The 27,778-nt window shown below is 41.7% G+C and overlaps 1 protein-coding gene across 3 annotated transcripts in view; it reads left to right on the top strand.

Annotated features, from left to right (window-relative positions):
• Positions 1-26,837, top strand: part of USP6NL (USP6 N-terminal like) — a 144,626-nt gene extending 117,789 nt beyond the window's left edge. For all 3 annotated transcript variants that reach the window (XM_068560115.1, XM_068560135.1, XM_068560125.1), the window contains 8 exons: positions 3,549-3,658; positions 5,820-5,868; positions 7,489-7,609; positions 10,568-10,662; positions 11,321-11,386; positions 11,480-11,579; positions 14,097-14,249; positions 23,588-26,837. In XM_068560115.1, the coding sequence (XP_068416216.1) occupies positions 3,549-3,658; positions 5,820-5,868; positions 7,489-7,609; positions 10,568-10,662; positions 11,321-11,386; positions 11,480-11,579; positions 14,097-14,249; positions 23,588-25,002 (2,109 nt within the window). In that variant the 3' untranslated portion in view covers positions 25,003-26,837. The remainder of the gene's footprint in view (positions 1-3,548; positions 3,659-5,819; positions 5,869-7,488; positions 7,610-10,567; positions 10,663-11,320; positions 11,387-11,479; positions 11,580-14,096; positions 14,250-23,587) is intronic.
• The last annotated feature ends 941 nt before the right edge of the window (positions 26,838-27,778 follow it).

Raw genomic sequence — 27,778 nt, 5'->3', positions numbered from 1 at the left:
CAAAAAAAAAAAAAAAGATGAGCAATAACAAAGTCAAAAAATAAAATTAGTCTAGGAAACTAACAGATATGTTAAAAAGAATATAAAAATAAAAGTATAGACAAATCAACAACTGGAAGGTACATCAGTAACACAATAGTAAAAAAAAAAAAAAGGAGGAGGGAAAAGAAAAAAAAAAATAAGGGGGTTGGGAAGGCCTTGGCAGTGTAGGGCGGGGCCTAAGCAAGGGCGAGGTTTGGGCAGTGGGCGGGGCCAATGCTCAGGACCCACAGGGCTGGAAAAGGCTGTGAGGGGTGAGGCTTAGGCTCAAGGAACAGAAGGGGCCCAGGCGTGCCCCCCACCCCTGGTCTCAGCCGGCAGGGGACCTCACCTGGGAGCCCAGCAGGCTCCCTGTGCCCGAGTGGGTGGGGCAATCGCCCTCCGCTCCTCTCCCTCTCCTCCCAGAGGGCCCCTCCCACCTGCCTCTCCTGGTCTCCCCGGCCTCCCTCCTATGCCCCCAGGACCCACGCGGCCTGGAGGGGGCTTTGGAGGGGGGTATACCGGCTTGGGAGCTCAGCAGGCTCCCCGGCCCATGTGGGCCAGGCGATCGCCCTCCGCTCCTCTCCCCTCCCGCTCTTCCCGGAGAGTCCCTCCCACCTGCCTCTCCTGATCTCCCCGGCCTCGGGGGCGCCGATCCTGTCTGGCCTCCACTTCTCCTCGGTCCCCCTACGTCCTACTGGTTCACTTTGGGGTTCCTCCCGTCTCCTTGGGTGTCAAGAGTCCCCCACCGGCGGCCGGCAGGTGCCTTAGTGTGGGGAGATGCTAACTCCCTGTCCTCCCACACCGCCATCTTCAGGAAAAGTTTTCTAGAGTAATTGACATTATACATGTGTTTGGGTGGTTTTCTCCCTTTCAACTAGATTTTATTTTAAAGCATATTTTATCATGTCTTGTCACACATTTCCTTTCTGTGTTTTGATATCTCATCTTTTACCAAAAGGCCTGCAGAACCATAATTGAAACCTCTCTGCTTGCCGACTACCTTATTTTTTTAAAAAGATATTTAAAGAACAAATATGTAAAGATTATTATTTTTAAAGCTAAATTTTTGTAATGTCTCTTGGACCAACTTTTATCAGAAATAGCATACAATACTATTTTAGTGGTTGTATGGTTCTAGTACAATAGTATAAATATCTTGTTGCTCTTCAGAACTCTGAAGTGTTTTAAAACACTGTGGAAGTGGTCATGTTTTTAAAAGCTGCAGAAGCTGCCCTTCTCTGAGCTCCTACCTCAAAACACAAAACCCACATACTCACAAAACATTTAACGTACATACACATATTCCAGGTAGCCTTGTTTTCTCCACTTTTAGCTTATGTCAGGAATTAACAGTTATATTTATATATATTTACTAGAATTGGTTTTAACAGAAATATATATTTCCAGTACATGGTAAATAGGTCAATATAACACATGTGTATAGATGTTTAATTACAATTAAATCTGGTTAAGTATAAATTAATATAAATTTTAATCTCCCACCTGGTTAAGCTACTCATTTTGTTCTTTTCCCCCTGAAATGCTGCTTAATTGACAGCAGAGAGGGTTTTTTAAAAAGACAAAAACTGCAAGGAATAAGAAAATGGGAGAAGTGATAACCCCTGCCAATTTTTGGAGACCACAATTCAGACAAACATTTAGTAATTTTAGCAACCCTGAGAAAACCGGAGGAGCACCTGATTCATATCTCAAAATCCCCAGTAGGCTTCGTAATTGCCAGCTCCAGGTACCTCTGGAAGTGGAAGTGAAACTAAGAACAGTGGAAGTGGTTGAAAGCTTGTTGCAGAAGCAGTTAAAGTCCCTGAGTTCCCCCACCTGCTCCCCACCCCTGCACGAGACGGGGGCAGGGTGTGGGTTACTGTCTGGAGAGGATGAAACAGAAGGCCCGTGGGCTGGAGAGGACACAGACCCGCGGAGGAAAGCACAGAGGGAGTGAATGTCCTGAATTTGGGGCAGCCCCGCCTTTCCCTCCGCTGGGCTCCCAGAACAAAACACCGGCAGCCGGGCGCTTGTCCTCCTGACGGGGACTCAGAGGAGTCTTCTCTAGGAATATGACCAGCCCAAGAAAATACCCCCAAACTCCTGACTTCAAGGGAAGCCCAGTGAAACCAGCCAGATCACTCTACAGTGAAGACAGAGCTTGAAGCCCCACGTCTGCACATAGAGCTTTCCATCCGCTTTCTCATGCCTTCTTTCAAATATGAGTGAGGAGAGGAGCTAGGAGCTAACATGGAAAATAAGAACAAGTAGAAAAAGCAATTTGTGAGAAACAGACTATACAGCAAGAAGAAAACGGAAGAGCTATTGCTGATGTCTTCAGAGGGATAAAAAGAGATACTGTGTCCATAAAACAAGTATAGGATGCTATAAAAGGAACATTAGAGAACAACAGAGCTTATGAATATAAAAAATGATAATAGAAATGAAAAATTCTAGAGGAGGGTTTGAAAATAACAAGTGAAGAAATTTCCCAGAAAATAGATTGTGAAGTCAAAACTCAAATCAATGAGTTTTTAAGATTGAAAAGATCCATCAAGTGCCCAAACCTGTGGCTAAAAATAGATCCAAGCCAAGCACAGAAATTGCAAGTTTCAAAACTTGAAGATAGAAGCTCCTATAAGCTTCTAGAGAGGAAAAATAGATTTCATATAAAGAAGAAAGAATTAGAATGGCCACACTGGAAGCTAGAAGACAGTGAAGGTGGTGCCTTTTGAGCAAAAATATTTTCTGACTTAGAATTCTAAAATAGCCGAATAGCTAAGAAAGAAGATAGATTTATCAGACATTCAAAGTGTCACAAAATTTATCTCCCACACGCCCTTTCACAGGAGCTACTGGAGGACAAGCTCCTCCAGAACAAGGGAATAAACCAAGAAAGATGTGAGATGCAGGAGACAGGGGACCCAAGCAAAGGAAGGCCTAGCAGATGGTGAAGGGAGACCCCCCGAGACCCCCGCTGAGCAGCGGGTCCAAAAACTCTGGAAGCCAGGTCTGCAGGGAGGGTGCCTGTTCTGTTAGAATAGCACCAGGAGAGGCTGATGCAACTTAAAGTGAGTTTGGATTGAATTAGCGACAGATACGTAGAAAATGAAGCAAATCAAGAAACAAGGCAATGATAAGCCCCAAGGAAAACAAGAACATTGTGCTAGAAAGAAGAAAGGAGGCATAGTGAACCGCATGGCTCAGCTGTGAAGAGTCTTAGGAACACAAACTCCGAAACGCTCTCCATCCAAAATGAAAATCTAACTGTACTGGCAGGATGGGAGGGAGAGGAGGGGGTGGGAGGAGGGAGAGGAGGGGGTGGGAGGAGGGAGAAGAGGGGGTGTGGATGGAGAGGAACCTTTCACTGTGTACCTTTTTATATTTATTTCATTTTTGAACCATGGAAATGGCTTTCCTAAGTCAAAAAAAGTTTTTTAAAGAGAATTATTTTACTATTCGTCATAGGCTTTTTGACAACCGATTTCCATAAAAATGTGCTTTCTTCCTCTCTTTTTCCTCTTCAGAAATTAAAACACAGAGCACGGGGTTGTTCACCTGATATCAGACAAATAGACCTCGATGTCAACCGCACATTTAGGGACCACATCATGTTTAGAGACAGATATGGTGTGAAGTAAGTAAAGTTTAGTATTATGAACTATGAATAGCATTTACAAATAGTCTTTATCAATTTGAAATGTCAGTGTTTGGAATGTCTTGTATAGATGATAATTTTGATTCCAATTCTAAGGGTTTAAGTTTTGGTGGATCATTTGTTCCATATTGTGTACAATTCAAGAGCTAATTTAACTTAAATTTTTAACCTTTGACATAGTAGGTGCTATAAAATTGCTATAAAATCATTTTATGATCTGGGAATTCTTAAATATATGGTAGATACTTTTTATTAAAAGTGTTAGAAAAGAAATGAGAGATTGTGTTACTTTTTGAGAGCCGTGTCAGCAATAAATATATTCTTAGACCCTTGACTCCATGCAAAGGTGAAACTAAAAAAATGGGAAATACACAAATGAAATGACTATGACAGTTTAGGAATGAAAGGTACAGTTTTGCTGACCTCCGTATCAGTTAAGGTTCAACCAGAGAAAAAGAAACCAGTAAGAGATGTAAACTAAGGGATTCATCGTGGGGAATTGGCTTACACAGTTGCAGGGACTGACTAGGCAAGTTCAAGATCTGTAGGGCAGGCCGTCAGGAAGGGCAGCTGGAGCTCTCGGGTGCGTGCGAGCCGAAGCTGCGGTTCACAGGAGGAGTCCCTCCTTCAGGGAAGCCTCGGATCAGCTCTTCCGGCCTTTTGACTGCTTGACCCAGGGCTTCCCAGATTATCTAGGGTACTCTCCCCTACTTCAAGTCAGTTGACTGTGTACTTTAATGACATTTACAAAACACCTTTTCTACAGCAGCACCTACATTAGGGTTTGAATAACTGGGGGTTGTAGCCCAGCCAAGTGGACACGTAAAGCTAACCATCACATCCACCCTTGTCAACTTAATTTCCGCGTAAAGACGATAAAGGCATGCTTTGCCTAACATGGTACAGCTATTCTACTTACGGCTGAAAATATGCTAACCCCCTCCCCACGAAAAGATGCAGCGCCCTTGGGCAGTGTTCACTCTTTTTGCTTTGATATGTGTAACCTAAATTCTGTGATATAAAGTCAACTATTATTAAACATCTTATGTTAGCTGATAAGGAAAAGAGAAGGAAGAAAACACATTAAAATATATACACAAACATATTGATATCAAAATAAGGAAATGCTCAAAACAGGTATAGTCAGCAGCTCTGCGACTGGGGCACGTGGTCACTGCTGGTTGGTTACTTACCTTCCCACTACCCACCCCCTATTCCCTTTGCCCTCAGCGAGTGCCTCGGCTGGCCGTGGTTCTTTGCCTGGTGGGGGGACCTAAACCTTTATTCCTGAAGAGTCTGGACCATTAGCAGTCCTGCCTGAATTTGCTTGTGGAGGCTTTCCGTTGACTTTAATCACAGGGTTTGGTTATACTCAGAGGCACCTTAAGTGTCCTCTGTGTTCTAGACGTGCTCCTGCTTGCGTCTGCTGTGTCCTAGCACCCCCTTCCCCTTAGTGGTTGGGATCAGTCCCTCCAGCCGGTACAGTCACCTCCTTCTTTGCCTGTTGATTCGGAGGCATGAGGAGCCCAGAGTGGCCAGTGGTCATCTTGGCTTCCAGTTCAATGGAATCATTGTGTCTCCTGGTGGGGACATTCCTCTCTTTGGAGCCAGGACCTCTAGAGCAGCAGAGCCAAGCATGTTGTTAGTGGACCCAAGAGGTAACGGTGTGTGGAGCCACTCCCATTCCCACCCCTGGATCCTGGGAGAGGCAGCGCTGGTGCTGGAGGCTGATTTTGGGTGTATACCGCCTCCTGGGGGACATGCCCCCCCAGCAAGGTACTTCTCAGAGCTGGCAGTGTGAGTTGAGTCTTCAGAAGGCCGGTCCGCAGCTCCGTCCAGCCGGCTCCTTCTGTGGGGATGGTTCTATAGTGAGAGTAGTTCAGTGAAAGAGGGGAGCAAATTGAAGAAATTGTGAAGCCCTTCGTGCTTTTTGCTATAAATCCTTTCTGTCAAATTTAGCCTCAAGTTTAGACTGTGTTGTTTAAATTTGAGCTCGGGGATCATTTCCTTATTATAGTAGTAGTTTTATCTGGATTATCTGTTTATCTTCAGTCAAACTGTTGTTTATTTTTTTAAGTTTATAATTTTAAAAATATGTGAAAAAAACTAAATTGTGTTCAATGTAAATTTCTTTTTCTAGGCAGCAATCCCTGTTCCACGTTCTTGCTGCATATTCTATCTACAATACGGTAAGTTGGAGCACGCCTGCCCACAGCTTTTTGAGTTGTGCTCTGAGCACCTGGAGGAGATCTTTGGGCCTCCCTCCTGACAAGGCCCTTTTGGCCTGCATTGCTTCATCTCAGGGCTAGATGGTCTCCAGGTCTCTGTGGATCTTCCTGAGGCTTCCGTGGCCCCCCTGGCGTCTTAGAGCAGAGCTGGTTGGGAAGTGGAGAAGCCACAGTATGACAGCGAAGCTCATTTTCCCCCTCTTTCTCCAGACTGTTCTGTTATGTTTTGCATTGTTGTTTGTCTTGTTTTTATTTTAAGCAAGTAGGACCGGAATGAGCAGCGCCAGAAGGGCAGGAAGTGGTAGCCAGGTTAATTTCTGCCCGACTCTTGGTGACTCCACTGCCCGGGAGGCTGCCTTTCAGGGTCACATTTCATTTATTCAGTGAGGTCCAGGTAGGAGACCATATGTACCTACTTGCTGTCTCCTGGAGTAGGCCAAAACTAAGCTTTTTGGTATTAGAACGTGTTATTCTTAAGGCATTGATTACTCTGCGGGGAGAGAGACTTGGGGGGAAAGATCAGCTCGTGTTGAAACCAGTGTGGATGCCAAATAAATGCTTGTTGCCGAGATTCCAGGAAGGGCACCTTGAACCTTGGGGTGTATCATTTCCATTGTAGTCAAAACCTTTAAGTCACAAGGGACAGAAGTTCACTCAAACAAGGGCAAGTTAAAAAGGGATTGATTAAAGGGACTTCTCATAGAAATGAAGCTCGGGGGGTGGTCGGAGCTGGAGAGTGAGAAGCCTCCAGTGAGAAGAGCCTCCCTTTCTCTCCCTTCCACTCTGTGGCCATGTGGTAACTCTGATTGTCTCTGGGAACTGTTCGTTCCACTGTTTCTCTCTCCAGATAGCTTTCTTTGTCTGCTTATCTGTTTTTCCAAGGCTAATATTGCACCCATGGACTCAGCATGACCATTCTGTTCAAGTACATACCACCATCTGATTGCAGTCTCTGTGGCTTTATTCAGTTTTCTTAGAGAAATTAGTAAACTAGTCTTGCAGCCAATTAATGGTTCCCTGGGGCCAGATGTCCTCTGCTCCAACAGCTTTGGTTCACATGGCACAGACATGAATCTCCTAAGACCATGTTATAAGCAGGGATTATGGGGAGAGTGGGCAGTTCTCAGTGAAGGAGCATAGGCTGGATAGGTACCCCACAATGTGTCTGTATAAGGGTCCGGAAGTCTAGAGGAGAAAAGACAGCAAATTTGGGAACTATATGAGGAGAGAAATTTGCCAGCATCTGAGCAAAGAAGAGGAATATTGAGCTGAGAATCACACATAAAACAGAAAAATAAACAGCCTTTACAGAAGGTGTAATGGTATCCGTAAAATGGGCTCAGTAAAATCCGTGTAGGTTAAACTTGCCCGTACTTCTTCATTTATTCTCCAACACCAGGTGCATTCTTTAATTGTATGTGGCTCAGTGCTGTTGAGATTGTAGTATTTCTCTATAGAATTGCCATTAAATCATGTGTTTAGGCATTTTCTGATTATTTTCTACATCAGTTTTTTATATGTGCATGTACATGTAATTCGATCTGAAAACCCCCAGTTTCTCTGTTCTCATTTTCTCTTTAGGAAGTTGGATACTGTCAGGGGATGAGCCAGATCACAGCTTTACTCCTCATGTATATGAATGAAGAAGATGCCTTCTGGGCCCTGGTCAAACTGTTCTCGGGCCCCAAACATGCCATGCATGGTAAGAAAACCCCATAGTTGATCATCAGCAACAAACAAGGGAGGGAGAAAAAGGCAAATTCAAACAAAGTCAGACTTTGGAAGATGCTTGGTAGGGTTAAGTACAAAAAAGTGTTTAGGGGCTTCTTTAATTCATTAGTGTTTGTTACTAGTTTCTTATTTAATTCTTCCCTATTGAACTTTTCTCAACTTTTCTGTTCACATTTATATTCCTTCGCGTTTACTACAAAGTATACTGTTGACATTTTAAAACTCTTTCCTTACTGGCTCCAGTCAGGAGAAACTGATTTAGGTTTAGAAGAATTTAGGAAAAACTGAATTATTGAGAGCTTTTGATCAAAACTTTTAGACAGTCATGCATTCAGTGAAATGTCTACTATTGACTGGATATTGTGCTGTATACTTCTTTGTCAAAGAATATTAATTGAGAAATGACACTTAGGTGTTTAAAGGAAAGGTACACAGTAATTAAGTAGTTTTGTATTTCATGTGTGTGTTTCAGCTCTTTCAGCCTTAAAATTGACTCCGTTTTACAGTAAGAAGGCTGATAACATATTCTGGGCACTTTATTATGTAATATTTCAGAACTTGCATAATTTTTTGGTTTTCAAGTTAGAAGGAGGTTTTTAATAACGTTTTCCTTATATTTGCCAAGCACGTGCGGTAAACTTTACTTGCGAGAGTTTGGATTGCCGCTTCTCTTGGAAATAAAAGTGGCATTTGTCCGTATAATGCAAAATTATTTTCCCAGTGCCACTGCGTGTGGTAATACCAAATTAAAAACAACCTTAGCACTAATCACTCTGAGAATGGACCATCTTAGTTCTGTTTGTGAATGTTAAAGCTTTATTTGGTAGGGAACCTGCCACATATTAAAGTAATATTTTAAATTTTCAAAAGTATGACCTTCTATAGTCCATAGTTTATTAAATCTCACATTCTTACCATGTGGTTATCGTGGGGGCATTGTGTGTGTGTGTGTGTGTGTGTGTCTGTCCGTCCGTCCGTCCGTCCGTCCGTCTGTCTGTCTGTCTCTCCCTCAGTGTTCCCTGTGAATCTTTTAAAAAATAAATACTATCTGCATGATAACTGTTTCTGGTCACTTTGCGTCCCACAAAGAGACTCCCGTAGTAAGACACATTATATTGAGCTGCCATCCAATAGACAGTATCATTTCAAAAGGCATCTTGAAGAAGAATAACTCTTCCTTATCAGTCTTCATTTTGCTTTACCCTGAGATGGTGTTGGTGATATATCTTGAAGTACAATGGAATGTTACGGTTTAAGTAGTATGTAATTATGTGGAATACCACCCAATTTTAGAAAATTCATTCTTTTAAACAAACCTGATAGCTTGCTTTCAGTAATTATTGTCACCAGTCTAATCTATAAAGCAGTATTAATTTTACTATCCTAACGTTCACATTACCAAAGCAGTTTAGGTCATTATTTTGGGTAAGTTTGTACTTAGAGGTATTTGTTTCAAGGTCTGCCTGTGAAATTATATAACTGAAGGTTACCTCAGTTCTTTGCATTTCCTGTATGAAAGTGGTATCACTTACACATGTGTAGAATAAAGTGAGGGGTGAAGAAAATGAGATTTAAAATATCAAGTCTGGGACACCACTGAAAAGTGAAGCAGAGTTGGGTATCTTAGCACCCTTGAGCACGTGTGTATTACTGAAGGGATTGCCTTTTTCAAAATCAGACTTTTTCTTGAAATTCTTCCAACTCCCATTCCTATCAAATTGACCATGAAATTGGCACAGAAAGAGAGACATGGATTTTTTTATGGACTCACTTCACTGGACAGTGTTACTGAGGGAGGAAGTTGCTGTCTGGGAAGTTCTACAGTGCCTTAGAAAGCGGAGAATTAGCTAAGAAGTAGCCCTTCCCTGAAGATTATAAAGCTGTGTTTCCCAGCAGTGTGTTCCTTGGGTTCTTGGAGGGATGTAGTTTCACTTTTTGGAAACAGGCGTGCTGTGCGGAAAAATGGACTCCAAGAGCCGATAAGGCTGGGAGATGAGCTAAACGAAGAAAACCAGGTTTCTGTAGTCTATAAAGCAACTTAGAAACATTCAGAAGTTCATATGCCTCGTGAACATAGGCAAGAAGGGTATATATAACACACAGTATTTCTCCTGGATTCTTTTAAAAACATAGAACATTTATTAACGTCTTTCGAAGTTAAATAGAACCCAGGTTGGAAAACGCTAATGTGGATCAATCATAAATTCATTGTGTATGCGTCCTTTTTAACAGATTATATAGAATATCTGAAAGGAAATTTTTGAATGAAAATAGATGTAAAGTTCCATGACTTAAATACACAAAATTAATACTAACTTCCCATTTACAGTTACTTCTTAGAAATCTTATAGATTATATTGTATAATCAGTTGGGATAGAATATATTGACGTCGATCATAACAGTGCCCGTATGTTTTAGCTGATGTTAAGTATCACTTATAGAAAGGATTAAAAAGTGATAATAACCTTGGCATGGTACTGGAGTAAGCCTGAAAAGGGTAATAAAATGTTTGTTATGTAATGTATTAATGGTAAAACAAAATAAGTAATCAAGATTAGAATAACTTACAAAAATGTGTACGTATAAGACATGACTCAGTACTTCAAGAGAACAGATAATCTTGATAAATGGCTTCAGTTTCCATTTTTTCTTAGTTTCCCTTTTAATTCAGAAATATTCTGTCCTCTTTTATACTTTTACAAGGATATAGAAGCTCCTTAGCAGACACATACTAGACTGTTAGTTTCATTAACCAAAGCTTATTCACAATTGTTTCCTTGGAGGGGAGGAAAAATATTTGGGTGACTACTGGATTCGTTGTTCTTGTTGTTGTTGACAGTTAAAAGATGAAAGAAATATGTTGCACTTTAAAATAGAGATTCCTGTTGGTATTGTTTATGAAGTATTGTTTTTATGTTTATATTCTAGGATTTTTTGTCCATGGTTTTCCCAAACTCTTGAGGTTTCAAGAACATCATGAAAAAATACTGAATAAATTTTTGTCCAAGCTTAAGCAGCACTTGGTAGGTAGATGTGACATTGACTTACACCCACCTACACCAAGAATAAAGCTAGAAGACTTGAGTGCAGCCGTTGGTCCCAATTACCCTATTGATTTATAGTCTTGTCCATGTCATTTACTGAGCAGTTGTAATTCCCAGTTGTTCAAAGGACGTTAGATTTGTGAAATTTAGTACGGATGAACTATCACAGCCCTAACTCATAGAATCAAACTTTGAAGCTGATATATACAAACAATATAGTTTTTAAGGATGTGTGATTTCTCAGTGATTTGGGAGGTTTTTTAATCGCACTAAAATATTTTAAGAGTCATACAAACTCATCCTCAGTGAACCATATACATGCTGTCCTGTAAAACACAGTAATTTAGTAAAGCAAGGATACGTCCCTTTAGAATATATTGAAGAGAAGCAAAGTGTTGTATTACAATCCTATCTTATAAAGGGTTTATTCTCAGGGTGATTTTCAAAAGTAAAATTGAGGGAGAAGAGGGAGTCAGAAGAGAAGAAGTGGAACTACTCCAGCACGAAAGAGATTTGTAATGAATGGTTTTGTTTAGCTGTGACAGCTACCTCCAAAAACCTGCCTAACTTTTAGTATTATATTGTCATATTTTGTGTGCTGCAATCCAGAAGTTGTGAAGTCTTTGTTTTTTTCCAGGATTCTCAAGAAATCTACACAAGTTTTTACACAATGAAATGGTTTTTTCAATGTTTCCTTGATCGGGTGAGTATTTATTTACAAAGCCCAATCATAAAATTACAAATACCAGCCAAAGGGCAAACTGTTAATCTTCTTTCTGTTTTGTTTTAATTGTAGACTCCCTTTACACTAAACCTCAGAATATGGGACATCTATATCTTTGAAGGAGAACGAATTCTTACTGCTATGTCTTACACAATCTTAAAATTACACAGAAGTAAGAAAACGTTTAATTATAAAGAGATTTCACAAAAATCTAGCCTTGTTTTAACTTTGATTTCTCATTACCCACCCAAATTCAAATTCATTTTCTTTTAGTAATGAGTTTTAAAAATTCTTGGAAATCAGTGAAATTATCTTCAGTTGGCACTTTACTTTCATTGGTGCTTCCTCATGACCAGAAGCTTACTACATTGGAAAAGGTCTTTGATTCTTTTCTCTATGTCATTTTCATCTTCACACTTCAGTAGAATGCAGTGTGTATGTTTCAGTAATAATAATATTCCTGTTACTTATTTGTTTCCACGGGGGATCCCTTATTTCTTTTCATTGGTCTGAATCTCAGGTTTGTAGTAGGAAAAGGGAGAGACCAAAGAAGCCAGACCCCTTAGTTAAAAGGGCTAGTGAGGACATTTTCCTTTACTGTGTCCTTCACCCAGGAGAAAAGCATCCAGCCCCACGCCGTAGACCAGAGATGGGGGACCTCCAGCTCATCTCCCTGTTTGGCTGCTTTGCGGCCTCTGAAGCAAGTACAGTCCATGTCCACAGTTGTCCAAATGTAACACAAGGCTTTTAAAAGCCTTCAGTTGCAGTATTTCAAGGACTCTGTAAATTTGATATGCTGTGCCTTAAGTCAAGGAATTCCTTAAGTCAAGGAATGAGAGTTTCTCTTTATGGACATGAAGAACCTTATTCGTCTTAAAGTCTCAACCCAACCTTAAAACTTTGGTGACTCTTCTTGTAACAATGCAGAGAAGAGAGTCACTGGAATGTTTGGAACCTCACACAACACTTCCAGCCTAGGGCACAGCCTAGGTTCACGTACGTTGTATACTCTGCATCTTGTTCTTGAATGATCATCTCTTTAGTTGCCCCCATAACTTATAAGCTAATTGAGTGCTTGGGATCATGTTTTATAGTTTTTCTCCCTGCTGTGCTTGGCTTTGTTCTAAGAATGTGTTAGGTACTTTGATATGAGATTGCTTGATTGCTTACTTGAAAAGCGTGGCCTTCAGGAGCACCAGATTATCCAAATTCTAGGTTGGAATGAAACTTTAAAATCACGACTATATAGTTTACACTGAAAGAAGAGGATTCAGAAGTGGTCCATTTCCCTCCCTCCCCAACACGCAAACCACAGCACCCAGATGAAACAATTTGGCAATGAATTATCTCCCAAGACTCAGGGTCTGTCATTATAACCACAGGAAATCAATCAATCAGTCCCTCCTCTCACCCCCTTTACTTCTTTTCTCTCTTTCTGGATTATGAACTGACAAAAATGTAGAGCAAAAGTATACTCTTAGTATACTAAACATCATTAGTTTAGTTTACATTAGTTAGTTTAAACATTATTAGCTTAATGTTCCCTAAACAGTGAGAAAGTAAAAACATGATGTTATATTTCCCTGTAGCTCTCTTCCTCCTCTTAAATTATGTTTTACTTCAGACTCTTGCTTAATTTTGACAAGTAAAAAGTTTCTCTACCTTTTGTAAATAAACTTTAAGCATAACAGTTAGTTTATATCCTACCATGTCATTAGATTAAATAAGCTGTGGAAAACCGTTGTCTGCTGCTGTGTATTTTTTCTCGTTAGGAAGACACAGCTCAAGGACTTAACATGAAGTTCCTTCACCATATAAACCTTCAAAAACTGTCTGGACCAATAGTTAGCTGAAGCTCGTAAGATTTTTTTCTTGTTTTTTTCCCTGATGGCCTTACCAACATTTAGAGACATTGTTACTAAAAAAAAAAAAAAAAAAAAAAAAAATCACACAGTGATTTTAAACAGTAAAAAAAAATTAGAAGCAACCTAAATGCCCAATATTAGAAGACCAATTAAGTACAGAGCGTACAATACAATGGACGCTTATATAGTTAATGATGGTGGTATAAAATCATGTTTGTTGAAGTGAGAGGTATCAGTGATGTACGCCATCGAGTGGGGGAAAAACAAGGAGGTGAATAACATGGAGAGTATCATTTATTTTTGTAAATTGATACACATGTACACACATCTGCTTGTAGGTCATTGGCTAGTGGATCTTAGCTGATTCTCACTTTCTGCTTTGTATCTGTAATTTGAATTTTTTCATAAGTAGAAATACAAATAACATTAATAATCCAGATTTTTGAGAAATTCTGAGACAGTTAAAATACAGACCTAGAAGTGGATGTGCCTATAGTAGTTGGAGCTCCGTGTCAGTGAAACAGAAAACGCACATGTCATCCTGGGTGGCTCTGGGGGAATATTAATACCCAGGTCCGGTTATTCTTACACCAATGAGAAGGTATTTAGCAGCATTCGCCTCTCCCCAAGCCCCCAGGGGTACCTGCTTTTCTCTGTGACTGCTTTAATATCAGAAAAGATGTTCATCTTACTCAGTTTCGGTGAAATTCACAAGGCCATGTATAAATTGTGCACTGTGCCCTTTTAAAAACATACATCAGAATAGAATACATTATATTCTCAACCTAAAGTAGCTGTTGTTTACCTTTTTCATCCTTTCTCAGAACATCTTATGAAATTGTCTATGGAAGAACTTGTGGAATTTCTTCAGGAGACCTTGGCAAAGGATTTTTTCTTTGAAGACGACTTTGTAATAGAGCAGCTCCAGATTTCTATGGTGGAACTAAAGCGGGCAAAGTTAGACCTTCCAGAACCTGGTAAGGAAATAGCCAGACTCTTTATGTGTAACTTACAATTAAGATTGGAAGACACGGTGCAGTTAACATGGGCCATTTCTGTTTGAAAACATCAGCATACTTGTGATGACATCATGTAAACCAGATTTCTTAAAATCTTCGATTTTAAGAAAAATCAAATAAACATATTAATTAAATCTGCCTCTCCTAATAGAGTCCCTACTTAAATTTAGGAAGTTTGATATACAAATAATGTTATTTCAACAGAAGTGACCATGGTGCTTTAAGCTACCATAACAATAAACGCTTTTTACTTTCATCATCTCATTTTGTGGAACCATATGCAGTAACAGAGCAAGTAAAAGTCCCATTTTGTAGAAGAGGAAACTGATACTAAAATGCTAACTCTGAAGCTGCAGAACCTGCAGACACAGCATTACTGCTGCCACTGGAGTCCGAGTTTCCTGACTGCTGATGCAGGGCTCTTGGCAGTATGTTGCAGTATAAATAATATATTTTATTCACTTATTTCAAAACATCTTCCAGTACCACCTGTTAGGTTTTCTGCTAGGTGCTCTGTTGGGGATTTAACTGAAAAGAAAGACGTGCTTCTTGCTCTCAGGGTGCACAGAGGAGAGACAGAATTTACACAATAATAGAGTGTGAATAGGGTCGTAATAGAGCTAGAAACAGGATAAATGGGGGAAGATGGATGGAGGGTGGTACCGGGTGAGTGGAAGAGAAAAAAAGAAAATGTGGAGAGAGCACAGTAGAAAGAAGTTTTAAGAACACACCTTTGCTAAAAACCAAGATGCTCTGCTTTTAGTTATTTAATTGCAAGGGGTCTAATCCGTGTTCTCCGAGGTTTGTTCTGGGTCTTCAGAATTCACTAGAAAACAAGCCGTCACAGCAATAATGGAGTGGGGCCTGGGCCCTGTGAGACCATCACCTCTGCTCCAGAAGGTCACCCATCTCTCGTGCAGTGTAATGATGTCCCTTTTCTACTAATTCTTTCCTGTAGCAGGGAATGCATTTGGAAGAGCAGTTACTAACTATATTCTTGCCATTTCAACATTTATTTTTAAAGGTCTTGCCTACTTTTAAAAAGAGTTTAAGACAAGTTTTAGTAAAAGACACATAAAGAAAAAAATATATGTATATAATAGAACTATTTAAACATGAGAATAAAATGTCAAAACCTGTGTAATGGAATGGGATGATTTAGCATGTAACTGGCAGCTAGTATGTATTGAATGCTTGCTCTCTGCCACATACCACATGCACTGTCTCACTTAATCCTTAAAATAACTAAGAAAAAGTACTCGTCCTCATTTTAGACATGAGGAAACCTGGTAGCAGTCGTTTGTAAGATCTTTTGCTAGGAAACGGTAGAAAGGGGACGGAGAGTAGGGTGAGGATAAGAGGAGAGGGGTGGATAAATAACAGCGGGAACACTGGTTGATGTTGCTCTGCTCATGCTGGCGGTTAAGGGGGAACGTGGTGAGGGGGCTCCGCACCCCCGGGGCCTCTGACCCGGTCCACCCTGCTGAGTGCACACGGCTTGGCTTAAGCCTTGTCTCCTTCCTGAAGACTCGGCCAGTCCCCTGCCTCCCCAAAGCCGCAGAGTTTGGTCACCGGTATTTTGTGCTGGAACCGTGCGTGCCCCGTGTGTGCATCTGTCCCCACACTCGCTGGGCGTCACCCCCGTGTCAGTTAGTTTGATGTCTGCGCTAGACAGTAAGCTCCTGGAGGGCCGTGACCGTGTCTTCGCGTCGCCAACGCCTAGGGCAGTGCCTGGCATAGAGTAGGCATTCAATCGATACTTTTTAATGAACAAATGAAGCTATAGTGTATTTTTTAGGATATAAAAACCTATCGTCTACAGAAGGTTAGCGGGAGGCAGTTTTTGGAGGTGATGGAACCTTTCTGTGTCTTGATTGCAACACACAGACAAGTCAGTTTAGTTATGTGTTCTGTCTCACTTTTGGAGGGTTTGAGTGCGTTTTCACTTCTACTTGTTTGTATAGTGGAAACTGATGTTACACATGCACAGCAGTTTGTACTGTGTTTGTGACTTGAAACCCTAGGAAACACACAGTACAGGTTTTAAAAATTCAGTTTTTTCACAAAGATCTATTGAATTTATGTGGCATTAAAATAGGTTTATAAAAATAAATGTGTTTAAATAATTGTGTCCTTTCAGCTTCCCTTATCTTTCAAGTTTAATCTGCTAGAAAGTCCAGCCTATGAGCCTAACTACAATAATTTTTTTGGATTTTTTAAAACTATCCTAGCTATAATTTTGAAAGCATACTGTATTTCTTTTGATCACCTTGTTGAAAGCTGTAATAGTGTTTGAATTGTATATTCTTCTGGCTGATAGTACATTAAACAGAAATGAAACTGCTCGATTTTTCAGATATAAATTTGAAATCAGTAATTTTGTGACAATATTGGAAACCTCAAATGGACTTAATATTTAATCTGGAAAAAGGAATAAGATGATTCTGTCCTAGAAGAATTTTCCTGACAGTGGCCCCCACCATTTCTCACTGAAAACTGTTAGAACAGTCAGAGTACGTATATTCTGTTGTTGAAATTTAAAAGTAGAAAGTTGCTCACAGGGAAGAGCATTGAGAGCACTTTCCTGTAATTACGTGCCTCTCCTTGGGCGCTGGAAGCTGCTCATGTCTTCAGAGGCAGTCTGTGAGACTTGTAGTTGCGTGCAGTGTCCACTGGGTGGTGACAGAGACCTGAGTAAGATCAGAGATGGACCAGCCCGAAGGGACTTGAGACTCTTTCCGTATTTCTTTAGGGATGCTTAGGAGTATTCTTTTTGGTGGCTTTTCTTTTTGTTTTTCAAGGAAAAAAGTTATTTAAGAAAAAATAATAAGCATCTTTGCGTTTACTCTGAAATATATCAAGCTATAGCTCCTTTTTTTTTTTTGAGCAGAGTAGTCTAATTGTTGGCACTGGCATAAAAATACTCACCATTCACATAATGGAACGCTAGTGAAAAATATCATTTAAACTCCTGGTTTTCAGGGGAAGAAGGGAAGAACACAATTTTAGGCAGGGAGCTAGAGTGGAGTGAGCAAAGACAATGTTATTTCTACCGAAAAGAAGTCCAGAATGAAAGTGTGGATAATAAATATTAGTACTTATTGCCTGTTTATAGCCATCTGTTTTGACATCAGTTATGCTTGAATCTTTTAGTTACACTCAGTTGCTTAGGGGTGAAAGGAGATACTTAAACCAAACAAAGACCAAGTATAGCGGTGTGTGTTTTTGGGGGGCAGGTAGTTCGAGTAGGTTAAGGTGAATCTATGAAGAGATTGTACAAGAATGTTTAATGCTCATTTGGATCTACTTTTGTGGGAAAGGGCAGAGGATATTTATTAGCATGTGAAGATATGACGATGGCATATGTATTTCTTGGAGGGTCTGCCTAGTATAGCTTCAGCTCAGGGAAAGTTGAATAACTAATCTTCACAGAAGAATCGCCTTACAACGAGGTCGGGTAGATTCTTCTTCTTGATTTTGTACTCACACACAGAGGTCAGCTCCCCCAGGCGCAGGGCCCTTGGGTTTTGGTGCTGCGGTTGCCTTGCGAGACTCGGCCTTGCTCAGTTTTTGAGAAACAGGAGCAGGTCCCCGCTCAGACGCGCAGGCCCCAGCGGCCTCGGGGGGTGGGGGTGGGGGCGATGCTCCACCGTGGGCCCCCCCGGCCCTGCTGCCCTCCACGCTCCTTCCTTCTGTCTCCCGTCCTCTCCCTCCCCTCCTCCTCCCCCCTCTCTCTCTCTTTTCCCCTCTGGCCCCTCCTTCCCACCCCCTTCTCACCCCTCCTCTTGAGAGACAGCCCTTCCCACGGTCACGGTGGCCCTGAGGACCCTTAGAGACGCCAACAGCAAGTGCCCGTTTGCTCGCTCCTGAATCTCGCTGTGGAGCTGCGCCGTTCGGAGGGGTTGGGTCACTTACAGGAATAAACTGGGCGTGGCAGAGTCCGTGTGTCGTCAGTCAGCAACTGCTGGTGGCCCTAGCCTGCTCCCTGGTCCCAGGTCACTGTGGGCAGTAGGTGTAGCCCAGCACTGTTCCCGGCACTGCGGCCCGGCCCTGGCACCGGGGAATAAGCTTACCCTTACCAAGCAGGGCCCCCTAGCCTAACTTGCATTACTGTCCGTAAAATTGGGAGGAATTAGGTTTCTTAAGCACTTCCATTTTAGAAGGCTCCTCCTTATATCCTTGTCTACTGCCTTTTTCAAATTACTTTCTTTTCTTCCATGCTTATTGATAATCTTTATGGGGGCAAAGAGGCCATATCCTCTGAATGTCTTTGTACAGTCGAGGTATTCACCATGCACCTCTTACAGAATCCTAGTTCCTAGTGAGAGACTGACATTCAGGAATTAATTAGACACAATGTCCTTTTGTCTGCATTGGACTTTTTTTTTTTTCTCCAAACCCTGCTATATCTAGTTTCATAGGTACGTAGATCTTGGGTATTTATAACCGTTATGTTTTGGTACTATTTGAATGGTATGTTGTTACTCTAATTCAGATTACTTACGTATGAATGAGTGGACATTTTGTCAAAACCTTACTTGTAATTCTGTTAATATTTTAGATGCTATAGGAAGGTCTGCAAAATAAGTAGGACTGCACTTTACGTAGGTTATCTTCTGCTAAGGTGAAAGGGAAATGTATTATGGGCTACCATGAAAGAACTTTAAGAAGCTACTTTTATTTTTTTCATTTTATTTTTAAAAAAATTTTTTTTTTTTTAATTGGTGAGTGACTATCTATTTATTTATTTTATTTATCATTTTTGGCTGTGTTGGGTCTTCGTTTCTGTGCGAGGGCTTTCTCCAGTTGCGGCAAGCGGGGGCCACTCTTCATCGCATTGCGCGGGCCTCTCACTGTCACAGCCTCTCTTGTTGCGGAGCACACGCTCCAGACGCGCAGGCTCAGTAGTTGTGGCTCACGGGCTTAGTCGCTCCGCGGCATGTGGGATCTTCCCAGACCAGGGCTCGAACCCGTGTCCCCTGCATTGGCAGGCAGATTCTCAACCACTGCGCCACCAGGGAAGCCCCCAAGAAGCTACTTTTTTGATATTTTAGAACAGTCACACAGATTTTTTTTTTTCCCGGTGTGGATTTTGGCCTCTTGACCATTCAGTAAATGGAACATGCTAAAATTTTCTTTTAATTCTAATATAATGTGTAGATGCATAGAATATTAATGTCTCTTCCTTAGAGAAATTTGTGTATTGACTTGAATATAAAGTAGTGTTAAGTGTAAGGTGAGTACTTTTCTTACCCTTTATATTGAAAAATTAAAACTCCCTTGTATGGATGACACGTACCTTTCCATTTTGTTTCAGGCATGAAATTACCACCTCAGTCCATTGCTTCCTTCTCACTTTTTTATTCCTTCTCCTGAGAAATAACATGCCTTATTTTTGTAATCCTGCCTTTTACCCTGTGTCCTATTAGTCTTTACTGATATGGGCCTTTTATGTATCCAAAGGATTTCAGGATGGAAATCTATGGACTTTAGAATACAGGAACAGGACGTGATGTTCAGTTTTCGCCCCTAGTACCTCTTCCCCCTCACGTTCTCCCTCCCACCACCACTGTAAAGTGTTCTTAAAAAACTTCTTCCATTGCATCAGTCCCTTATTAAACCCCACTGTACTGCGTTTCAGTTAGTCCAAACCTAGAATATTGCTTACATTCTGGGTACCACACCTAACGAAGATGCCCTTTCATCTTTATCAGCATCAGTAAGTAGCTACAGCTGAATGTCTGCGTTTCCATAGGAAATCGCAAGAATCTGTGAAGTAACGGAACTCGAGTTACCCCTGTGGGTCTGTTACTGCCTGTGTCCACCCTCCACATTTATTGTGTTCAGTTGTCTTTTTGACCTGGTTTTGTAAAATAAATTTTAATTACTGTAGTTGGTTTCATTACATTGTTGACATTGAAAATGTCCTAGAACCATAAAAGCAGATGATCATAAATAATGAAATATGTGACTTTTTACTAACAGGAAAAGCAATCCATAAAATTTGTGTTTAGTAAAGCAAATCAGTTTTGAGGTTTAGGATGTAGACCGAAGGGTAGTGTCTTAGTCCGTGAGCGCTGCTATAACAAAAGCACCACAGACAGTGGCTTAAACAACAGAATTGATTTTCTCATGATTCTGGAGGCTGGAAGTCCAAGATCAAGGTGTGTGCAGGGTTGGTTTCTTCTCTGCTTGGCTTTAGGTGCTACCTTCTCACTGTGTCTTCACGTGGTCCTCCCTCTGTGTGTGTCTGTGTCCACATCATCTCTTCTTATACGGTCACCTGTCATCTTGGATGAGAGGCCCACTCCGCTGACCTCATTTAACCTTAGTCCCCTCTGTAAAGGCCTTATCTCCAAATGCGGTCACCTTCTGAGGTTCGGGGGGTTAGGGCTTCAACATAGGAATTCTGAGGGGACACAATTCAGCCCATAACAAGGAGGTGTTTCTTAGACACAGACCTTGCTGAAGAAGAGAAAAAGCAAGCGTCTGTTCTCTGGTGAGTCGCCCCCTGCTCCGGTGCCCCGTCCACCTCAGAGGACGCAGGGCGTGCGGCTCTGTCCCGGGGCTACACGTGCCAGGCCCTGCCCAGCACGTCACTCACATTAATCAGGTACCGGCCTGTCCTTCCCTCTTCAGTGTCACCCCCTCTGGTGCGTTTGGGCAGGCGTGACAGCAGAAGGAGGTGGGTTGTCCCGTGCGGGGTCCAGGGCCCCCTGTCTGACCACGGCCTCTCCAGCTGGGCATTCCTCCTGCTCTGCCAGGGCCACTCCTCACCCCACTGTCGACCACAACTCAGAGGGACCCGTGGCTGCAGCCCCCGCAGTGCAGGGGGAGGGAAAACCCGGGAGATCCCACCTCCCTTGGTGGCCCCGTCCGTCACTCCACTGTGGAGAGGGTGGGAGCACCAGTCCCATCACGAGGCTGCGCCCTGTGACCTGATTACCTCCCGAACCCCGTCTCCAAAGACCGTGACGTGGAGGTGACGCAGGGGAGTTGCAACGTGGATTTTAGGGGGACACAGACCTTCAAACCATAGCAGAGAAACCTAATTTCCAGCGACTGTTTTCGTGACTTGTGAATTGATAAAGACTGAAACCCCAACGCAGGGTCTGGGCGGAGAGAAGCAGGCGAGGCTTGCGCTGATCGACGGTGTTCTAGGGAGAAGGCGTGCAACCTGCAGCAGCCGGGCAGCTTGAAACCTGTTCTTTTTTTTTTGTTTTTTTGAATACCGCTGTGGAGAATTTTTAGAGACATGTAGAATGATTTCATGGGAAGTAGAGTGTTGGTGGCTCTCTGCAGGCTGCCGGGAGCCGTCGCGTGGCGGGGAAGTGGAGCGGCTTCGAGGGCTCAGCGTGAGGGTCTCTACAGCTGAGCCTGTCTGTTCCTGTAACCGTGCGTCTTGCAGGCATGAATCAGCCACTCTCTCCGGGAGCCACTGTTTTCCTTTTCTTTTTAATGGTCACGTTTTCCATCAGGTTTCCTACACACCAGCCTGAAAAGGCTGATGTTATTCTCCGATGGAACATCAACGAGCCATTAAATCGGCCAGTCCGATGCCTGTGTTGTGTGCTTAGAGAGTTGTCAGAGTGGAGGCGAAAAGAAAATTCCTGCATCCGGTTTTTCTATCGTGTCTTCCCAATAATTTGTGTTTGTTGGGGTTATTTTCCTACAGGAAAGAAGGAATTCATACGTTTACTTGGGACTAAAAGGATAACTACTTGTAGAGCTGATAAAAGCTTTCGGGGGACACCAGATAGATTTTAATTTTATTTTTATTGTTCGTTTTTAACCCGATAGGCTGAATGACTATTTGTGAATATTCTGGACTAGGGCTGCATTTGAATCAACTTTCTCACCTCAATTCCAGATATTTCATATGAGGCTAGTCAGGCTGAACTGGAATGCTCCAGCCTGTTTTACGTGCAACATTCATAAACAAAACTTTTCTCAACGACAAGCATTTTCAAGTTTGGGTTATCACTTAAAATAGTCTGTCCATATATCATAAAACGTCTTTATTAGAGAAAGATGCAAGAGCCATGTTGATTATGCCAAGACCACTGAATCAGAAAAGCATGAAGTATCTTTAGCTCAATAATTCTGATTCTGGTAGCTTAACTATTTAAAGGATATCGCATTGCCATCATTCTCTGCTCCCTCCCCTCCCAAAGAAAAGCTCATGGAATTATCTTCACATCTTAAAGAAAATTATGGTATGGTATGTGGGTAAATAATACAATTATCATCACCTAGACCGTAAGCTACATAAAAACGAGGCGGCGTCCGCCTGCTCACAGCTGGTGGACTCATGGCTTTCCTCAGGAAACATTTGTTAGGTGGGAGGGTGGCGGAGCATTTGAAGAGTGCAATGACTTATTTTTAAGTGAGAATATATGGTTTTGTAGTAATAGAAGACATAAAAAACATACGTCTTAAACCTTGGAATTTTTACAAGCGGAGTCTGTTGGTTTTTTCAGGATGGTATTCAGTGGAGCCCATACTGTGGTGGATCACTTTAAACAACTGTTTACAAAATGCCCAAGTTATTGCACGTTCCTTTAATTCCTCATTAGTTTTCCCGTGTTAGTTATTTAAAATGTAAACCCAAAAGTATCTAATATGATTTTCTCTTTCTTTATTATTCTTTTTCCCTTTTTTTTTGCATTTAAAGTAGGACCCTCTTAGAGTAGTAATTTGGAAATAGAGAGTGCTGTTTCTTTGTATACGGTGGAAGGTACTTGAGAGAATAATAATAAGCTATTTGGGGATAACTTGGAGACCACAGTTGGTCATCAGTTGACTTTTAAACTTGGCAGACCTGCTTGAGGTTGACAGGAACCGTTTTACTGAGATTCCAAAACCGTTATAGTTGAGGTATGCTTAAGTGGAAGGAATGTAATGGTGAGACACTGAGCTACTGACCTGCAGGATTGTTTTAAGAATAGAAATGAAAATATCAGCTTCTCATTCTTGAAAAAGCAGGTAACTATCTTAACAAAATATAAGAATCATATGTCACACAATTGTATGATCCTTACTCATAAGGTTATAAAATCTTCCCATATGCACATTGCGTACGTAATAAGACTTTATATGAGTTTTGGTATGCCTTAGTATCAATCTCTGTAAAAAATGCTTCTCTTAAGCCACTAAAATTCTGTGTGTCTGTGTACGTATATGCATGTGCTTGAGTGCACACATGAAAAGTAAGCAGTTATTCATGATGTAGTTCTTATATTTGATAGCATTTATTCATGCACTTATGTCACTTATGAATTGATCTTTCCCTGTAGGTAAAGAGGATGAATTTCCAAAGAAACCTTTGGGACAACTTCCCCCTGAATCTCAATCAGCTGGCGTCAGTCACCTGAGCAACGGACAGAGGAGTGTGGGCAGGTCAAGTCCGCATCCGGAAGGCAGGAGAGAGAGCGGCTCGTCCCCTTACAAAGCCCACGAGCGTTCCCCTCCCCGTCAAAGTAGAACAGGTACCCCCGAGAGGGCGCGGCAGCTGCGGCGGAAGTCAGTGGACGAGGAGAGTAAAAAGCTTAAAGACGAGGTGGATTTTCAAAGGAGACTTCCAGCGGGTCCACAGGACAATTCCAGGCAGTATAACCATGCCGCCGCTAACCAGAATAGCAACGCCACTTCACACGTCAAGAAGGAGTTTGTGCCCAAATGGAATAAGCCGTCAGATATCTCAGCTATTGAGAAAACCGCCAAGTATGCCATTGAAGGGCGAAGTCGGGCCTCACACCCCACGCTGAGAGTCGCCGTCCCCGGTTCCGCTGATGCGCGGCCCCCCAGCGTCAGGCAGAAGGTGAAGGTGCTGGATGCGGACGAAGGGAAGCGTGGCTCCACCGCCTCGCAGTACGACAACGTACCCGGGGACGGCGCCAGCGCGGCCCTGGAGCAGGCGCTGGAGAGGGCGCGCTCCCAGAGCCCCCGGGGCGCGGCCTACGCTCACAGCCCACGGAGGCACGCTGAGCCCAGCTCCAGTCCCTCCGGAGCCCCGAACGCGTTTACTTTCAAAATACAGCCTCCGGGTTACGCAAAATATCCATCCCAGTCAGACGGGGAGGATCGAGGGGCAGCGCATCCCCCGTCTTACAGTGAGCCCCCCACTTACCAGGGCAGTTCTCCGAAACGCATCCCTGCTGCTAACAGCAGCTTTGTGTCTCCACCGTTTCCCCACGGGACGCCAGGGAATCCTTCCCGGAGACCTTACGGTTCTACTCTTTCGACTGATGTTTCTCCAGAGAAATCTTACAGCCGCCCAGCTCCTCTGGTCCAGCCGTCCAGTCGAATAGAAGTTCTCCCTGTTGATATTGGTGCTGGGGGATATTCGGGCAATTCAGGGTCACCAAAGAATGGGAAATTCCTCCTTCCTCCAGTGGATTGTTTGCCAGATCACGGAAAATGGTCGGAAGTTGGTTACGCATTGAGACCGGAGATGCACGGACCGTCGTGGACTCGTGATGCCAACCGTAGCCACTTAAGCAGTTCACCCAAATACCCCACCTTTCAACACGTCCCCTATCAGGACCACACCCTCCCTGCAGTTTCAGTAGATAGTCCGGTGCGGTATCGAACTTCCCCAGCTCTGGAAGATGCCAATTCATCTGGGTATCAGTATTCAGGGCCCTCGCCTCCAGTATATCACTACAGGAATCGGGATGGACTCTGTATCCAGGAATCAGTATTGCTGTGAGAATTGATCTGTACTTGCTGCAGACGAGAGAATAGAAACCATATGAAACCTACATTGCTATGTTGATAATTGCCAAAGCAGTATTTTATACAGTTGTGAACAACTTGCACAATTCTCGTGTATGTCAGTAATAAGAGTATACGGAAGTGATTTCAACCCCACCTAGATGCTGCTTAAGATGAGCTTTTAACTTGCATCATCACTGAACCTGTTAAAGAGAATTTAACCTGGAAACATAGCAATAGTATTTAGGGATGCACGCACGGTTTCATTTATATCTTTCTCCAAAATCTGAATATTTGTACTCTGTTAGCCCATTCTATTTTGAGTAATGATACAAAGCACTGAAAAACTGTAGAATAGATATTTTTAAGGCTGTGTGTAGTGTACGTGTCTTTCAATAGATACTATATGCATCTACGCATACACGTTTGAACACAGAACTAAAGAAATGTTTAAAAAAAACAACAACAACTACTTTTCATCTAGATCCATGGAATAATTTCTTCTTCTTCTTTTCCCTACCTTGTCTTTTGGTCAAGTTTTTTTTTCCCCCCCCTTATATTTTTAACCCAGGTCCTAAACCGACTTGAGGGTTTGCCCTGGCTTAATTCGGCATCTCACGGAATGCTCAGCTTTCTCATTCAATTGCTCATTCAGTTTTCAATCTGAAAATTAAAGACATTGGAGAGAAAGGCTAACCACTTAATGGTGCTTAAAATCGGGGCAGTTTAATTTTATGACCAGAGGTGCAGCGCGCAATGTATCCGTGTTCACTGAGAGATCAGCTTTCGTGCGTCTGTGCCCTTTTTTCTGGTCTGACCCTCGCAAAGCTCAGGGCAGAGTGTTCCTTGCCAGATGCCCAGGAAGTGTGCACACAGCCCTCCGGCGGATGCCAGCAGGAGTAGCTGCAAGTTACTGATCATCAAGCACTCACACGGGGCAGCAGAACAAATTCCTTTACACTCATTTGAAAGCAAGATTAACAATATGGTTACTGATTACTTCTGCCCCTTAAATTACTGTGGAGTCTCCCCGCAAAGGGCCCCGGGGTGGCATTCACATGATCTTTTCCTGGCCCTCTTCTTTAAAGAATGTAGTCAGTGAATATTGCTGCTCATAGGCCATTAAATTATATCTGTGTAAAATTGTAAAAAATGATCCTAATTATTACTAGGAACCTCAGATTTTGGTGGTTTTTCTTTTTTTTAAATAGCGTGACTTTCATACTTTCAAAAATCTTTTTTTTTGTTGTTGTTTGTTTCAGTGAAAAATTCAGGTTCATGGTAACAAATCAGCAATGTCTTTCAAAATCTTCTGTTACACTACAATGACCAAAACACTGACCAAGTTTTGGGCACTCCAAGAAAGTATGCCTTTGGGTTTCACTGGAGAGCTTGTTTTCAACATTACTTTGATCCTATTTGAACAATAGGGAATAGAAAACCTAACACTGATGGTTCTTCTTGTTGCAAGTTGGGACCTTAAGCTTTCAAGGTACAGAAGTATGTCTTTTAAAATGAGAGTAACATTTGTTTAGCTAGTGAATGTGACGATATTTTTTATGTATATAATGAGTCTAATATAATTTTAATCAACTTGGTAATGATGTTATTAAATGGCAAAACAAATGCAGTGTATTAGCAGCCAAACACTGCACGGAAACTCCGATCCACCAGGCTCCTGGTTCAGATCATGTAGAAGCTTAGAAATAAATGTATATAAAATTGTAGCTGGGGATGTGAATTCCAATTTTAAACCATGATTCTGTGACTTGTAATAAACCAAGCTGTACAATTTAGTTTATGATAGCAGCAGCAGAGCTGTTCCAAAATATATATATATATCAACAGTGGTACATACTGTAGATTTATATATATATATATATATATATATATATATATATATATATGCAAAAAATATATGCACACACTATTTTCTTATGTCACCTATGACTTTTTTATCTGTATACTTTTTTTGATGTGATTGTTTTTAACATGCTAAATAAGTATATTTTGTTTTGTGTCTCTTATGTACTTTTTTCAGATGGCATCTCTGATTTTTCTAAAGCTAGTTCCTTTCTAACTGAGTAGATACTGCGTAGCGTTTGCCTACATGACTTTATATGTATCACAGTTCTATGTTATATGTTTTACTAATTTCCAGTAGTTCTGTATTTAGAACCGTATCACCTGCCCTTTATTTGATTTAATCAGCCATTGTTAATAGTGATAAGGTATTATTTTCAGTCTTCCCCCGTTATAAAATGTAGATCTGTTAGTTTTTCAAGTAGGAAAATTTAATTCAGTCATTTTGCCACCATACAGTTTTACTCTTTCAAATTTATCTTTTAATAAAAGATAAATAGTGAAATAATGATAAAAGATGAAATAACATTCATAAAGTAGGCTAAGTATATTTATAAAAAACATTTGGTGAGGATCTTCGTGGTGTGGAGACTGATTTTGCTTTAACTGCATGTACATGAGGTAACTATTTTGCCACTATTAAGTCTTTTCTTCATAGCAGTTTTGCCTAACACAGTAAGCACTTTGATATAGTTTTTATTTTTTTAATATTTAGTTTGAAAAGTTATAGAAACTTAGACCCAGTGTCTCAAAGGGTTTTAAAACTTCGACTCTTTCAGGTGCTTATGTTGATTACAGGATTTTTAAAATAGCTTTGAGAGCTGGGGGATAGCCATAGCTGTCAAATCAGACACCCTGGTATTGCAGGGGAGGAAAAAAAATTCTTCTTCCTTCTGCCCTCTAGGTTC

This window comes from Eschrichtius robustus, chromosome 1 (assembly GCF_028021215.1).
Source record: "Eschrichtius robustus isolate mEscRob2 chromosome 1, mEscRob2.pri, whole genome shotgun sequence".
Lineage (NCBI taxonomy): Eukaryota > Metazoa > Chordata > Mammalia > Artiodactyla > Eschrichtiidae > Eschrichtius > Eschrichtius robustus.
The sequence above is the reverse complement of the archived record's forward strand: the minus strand, read 5'-3'. Positions and strand labels throughout refer to the sequence as shown.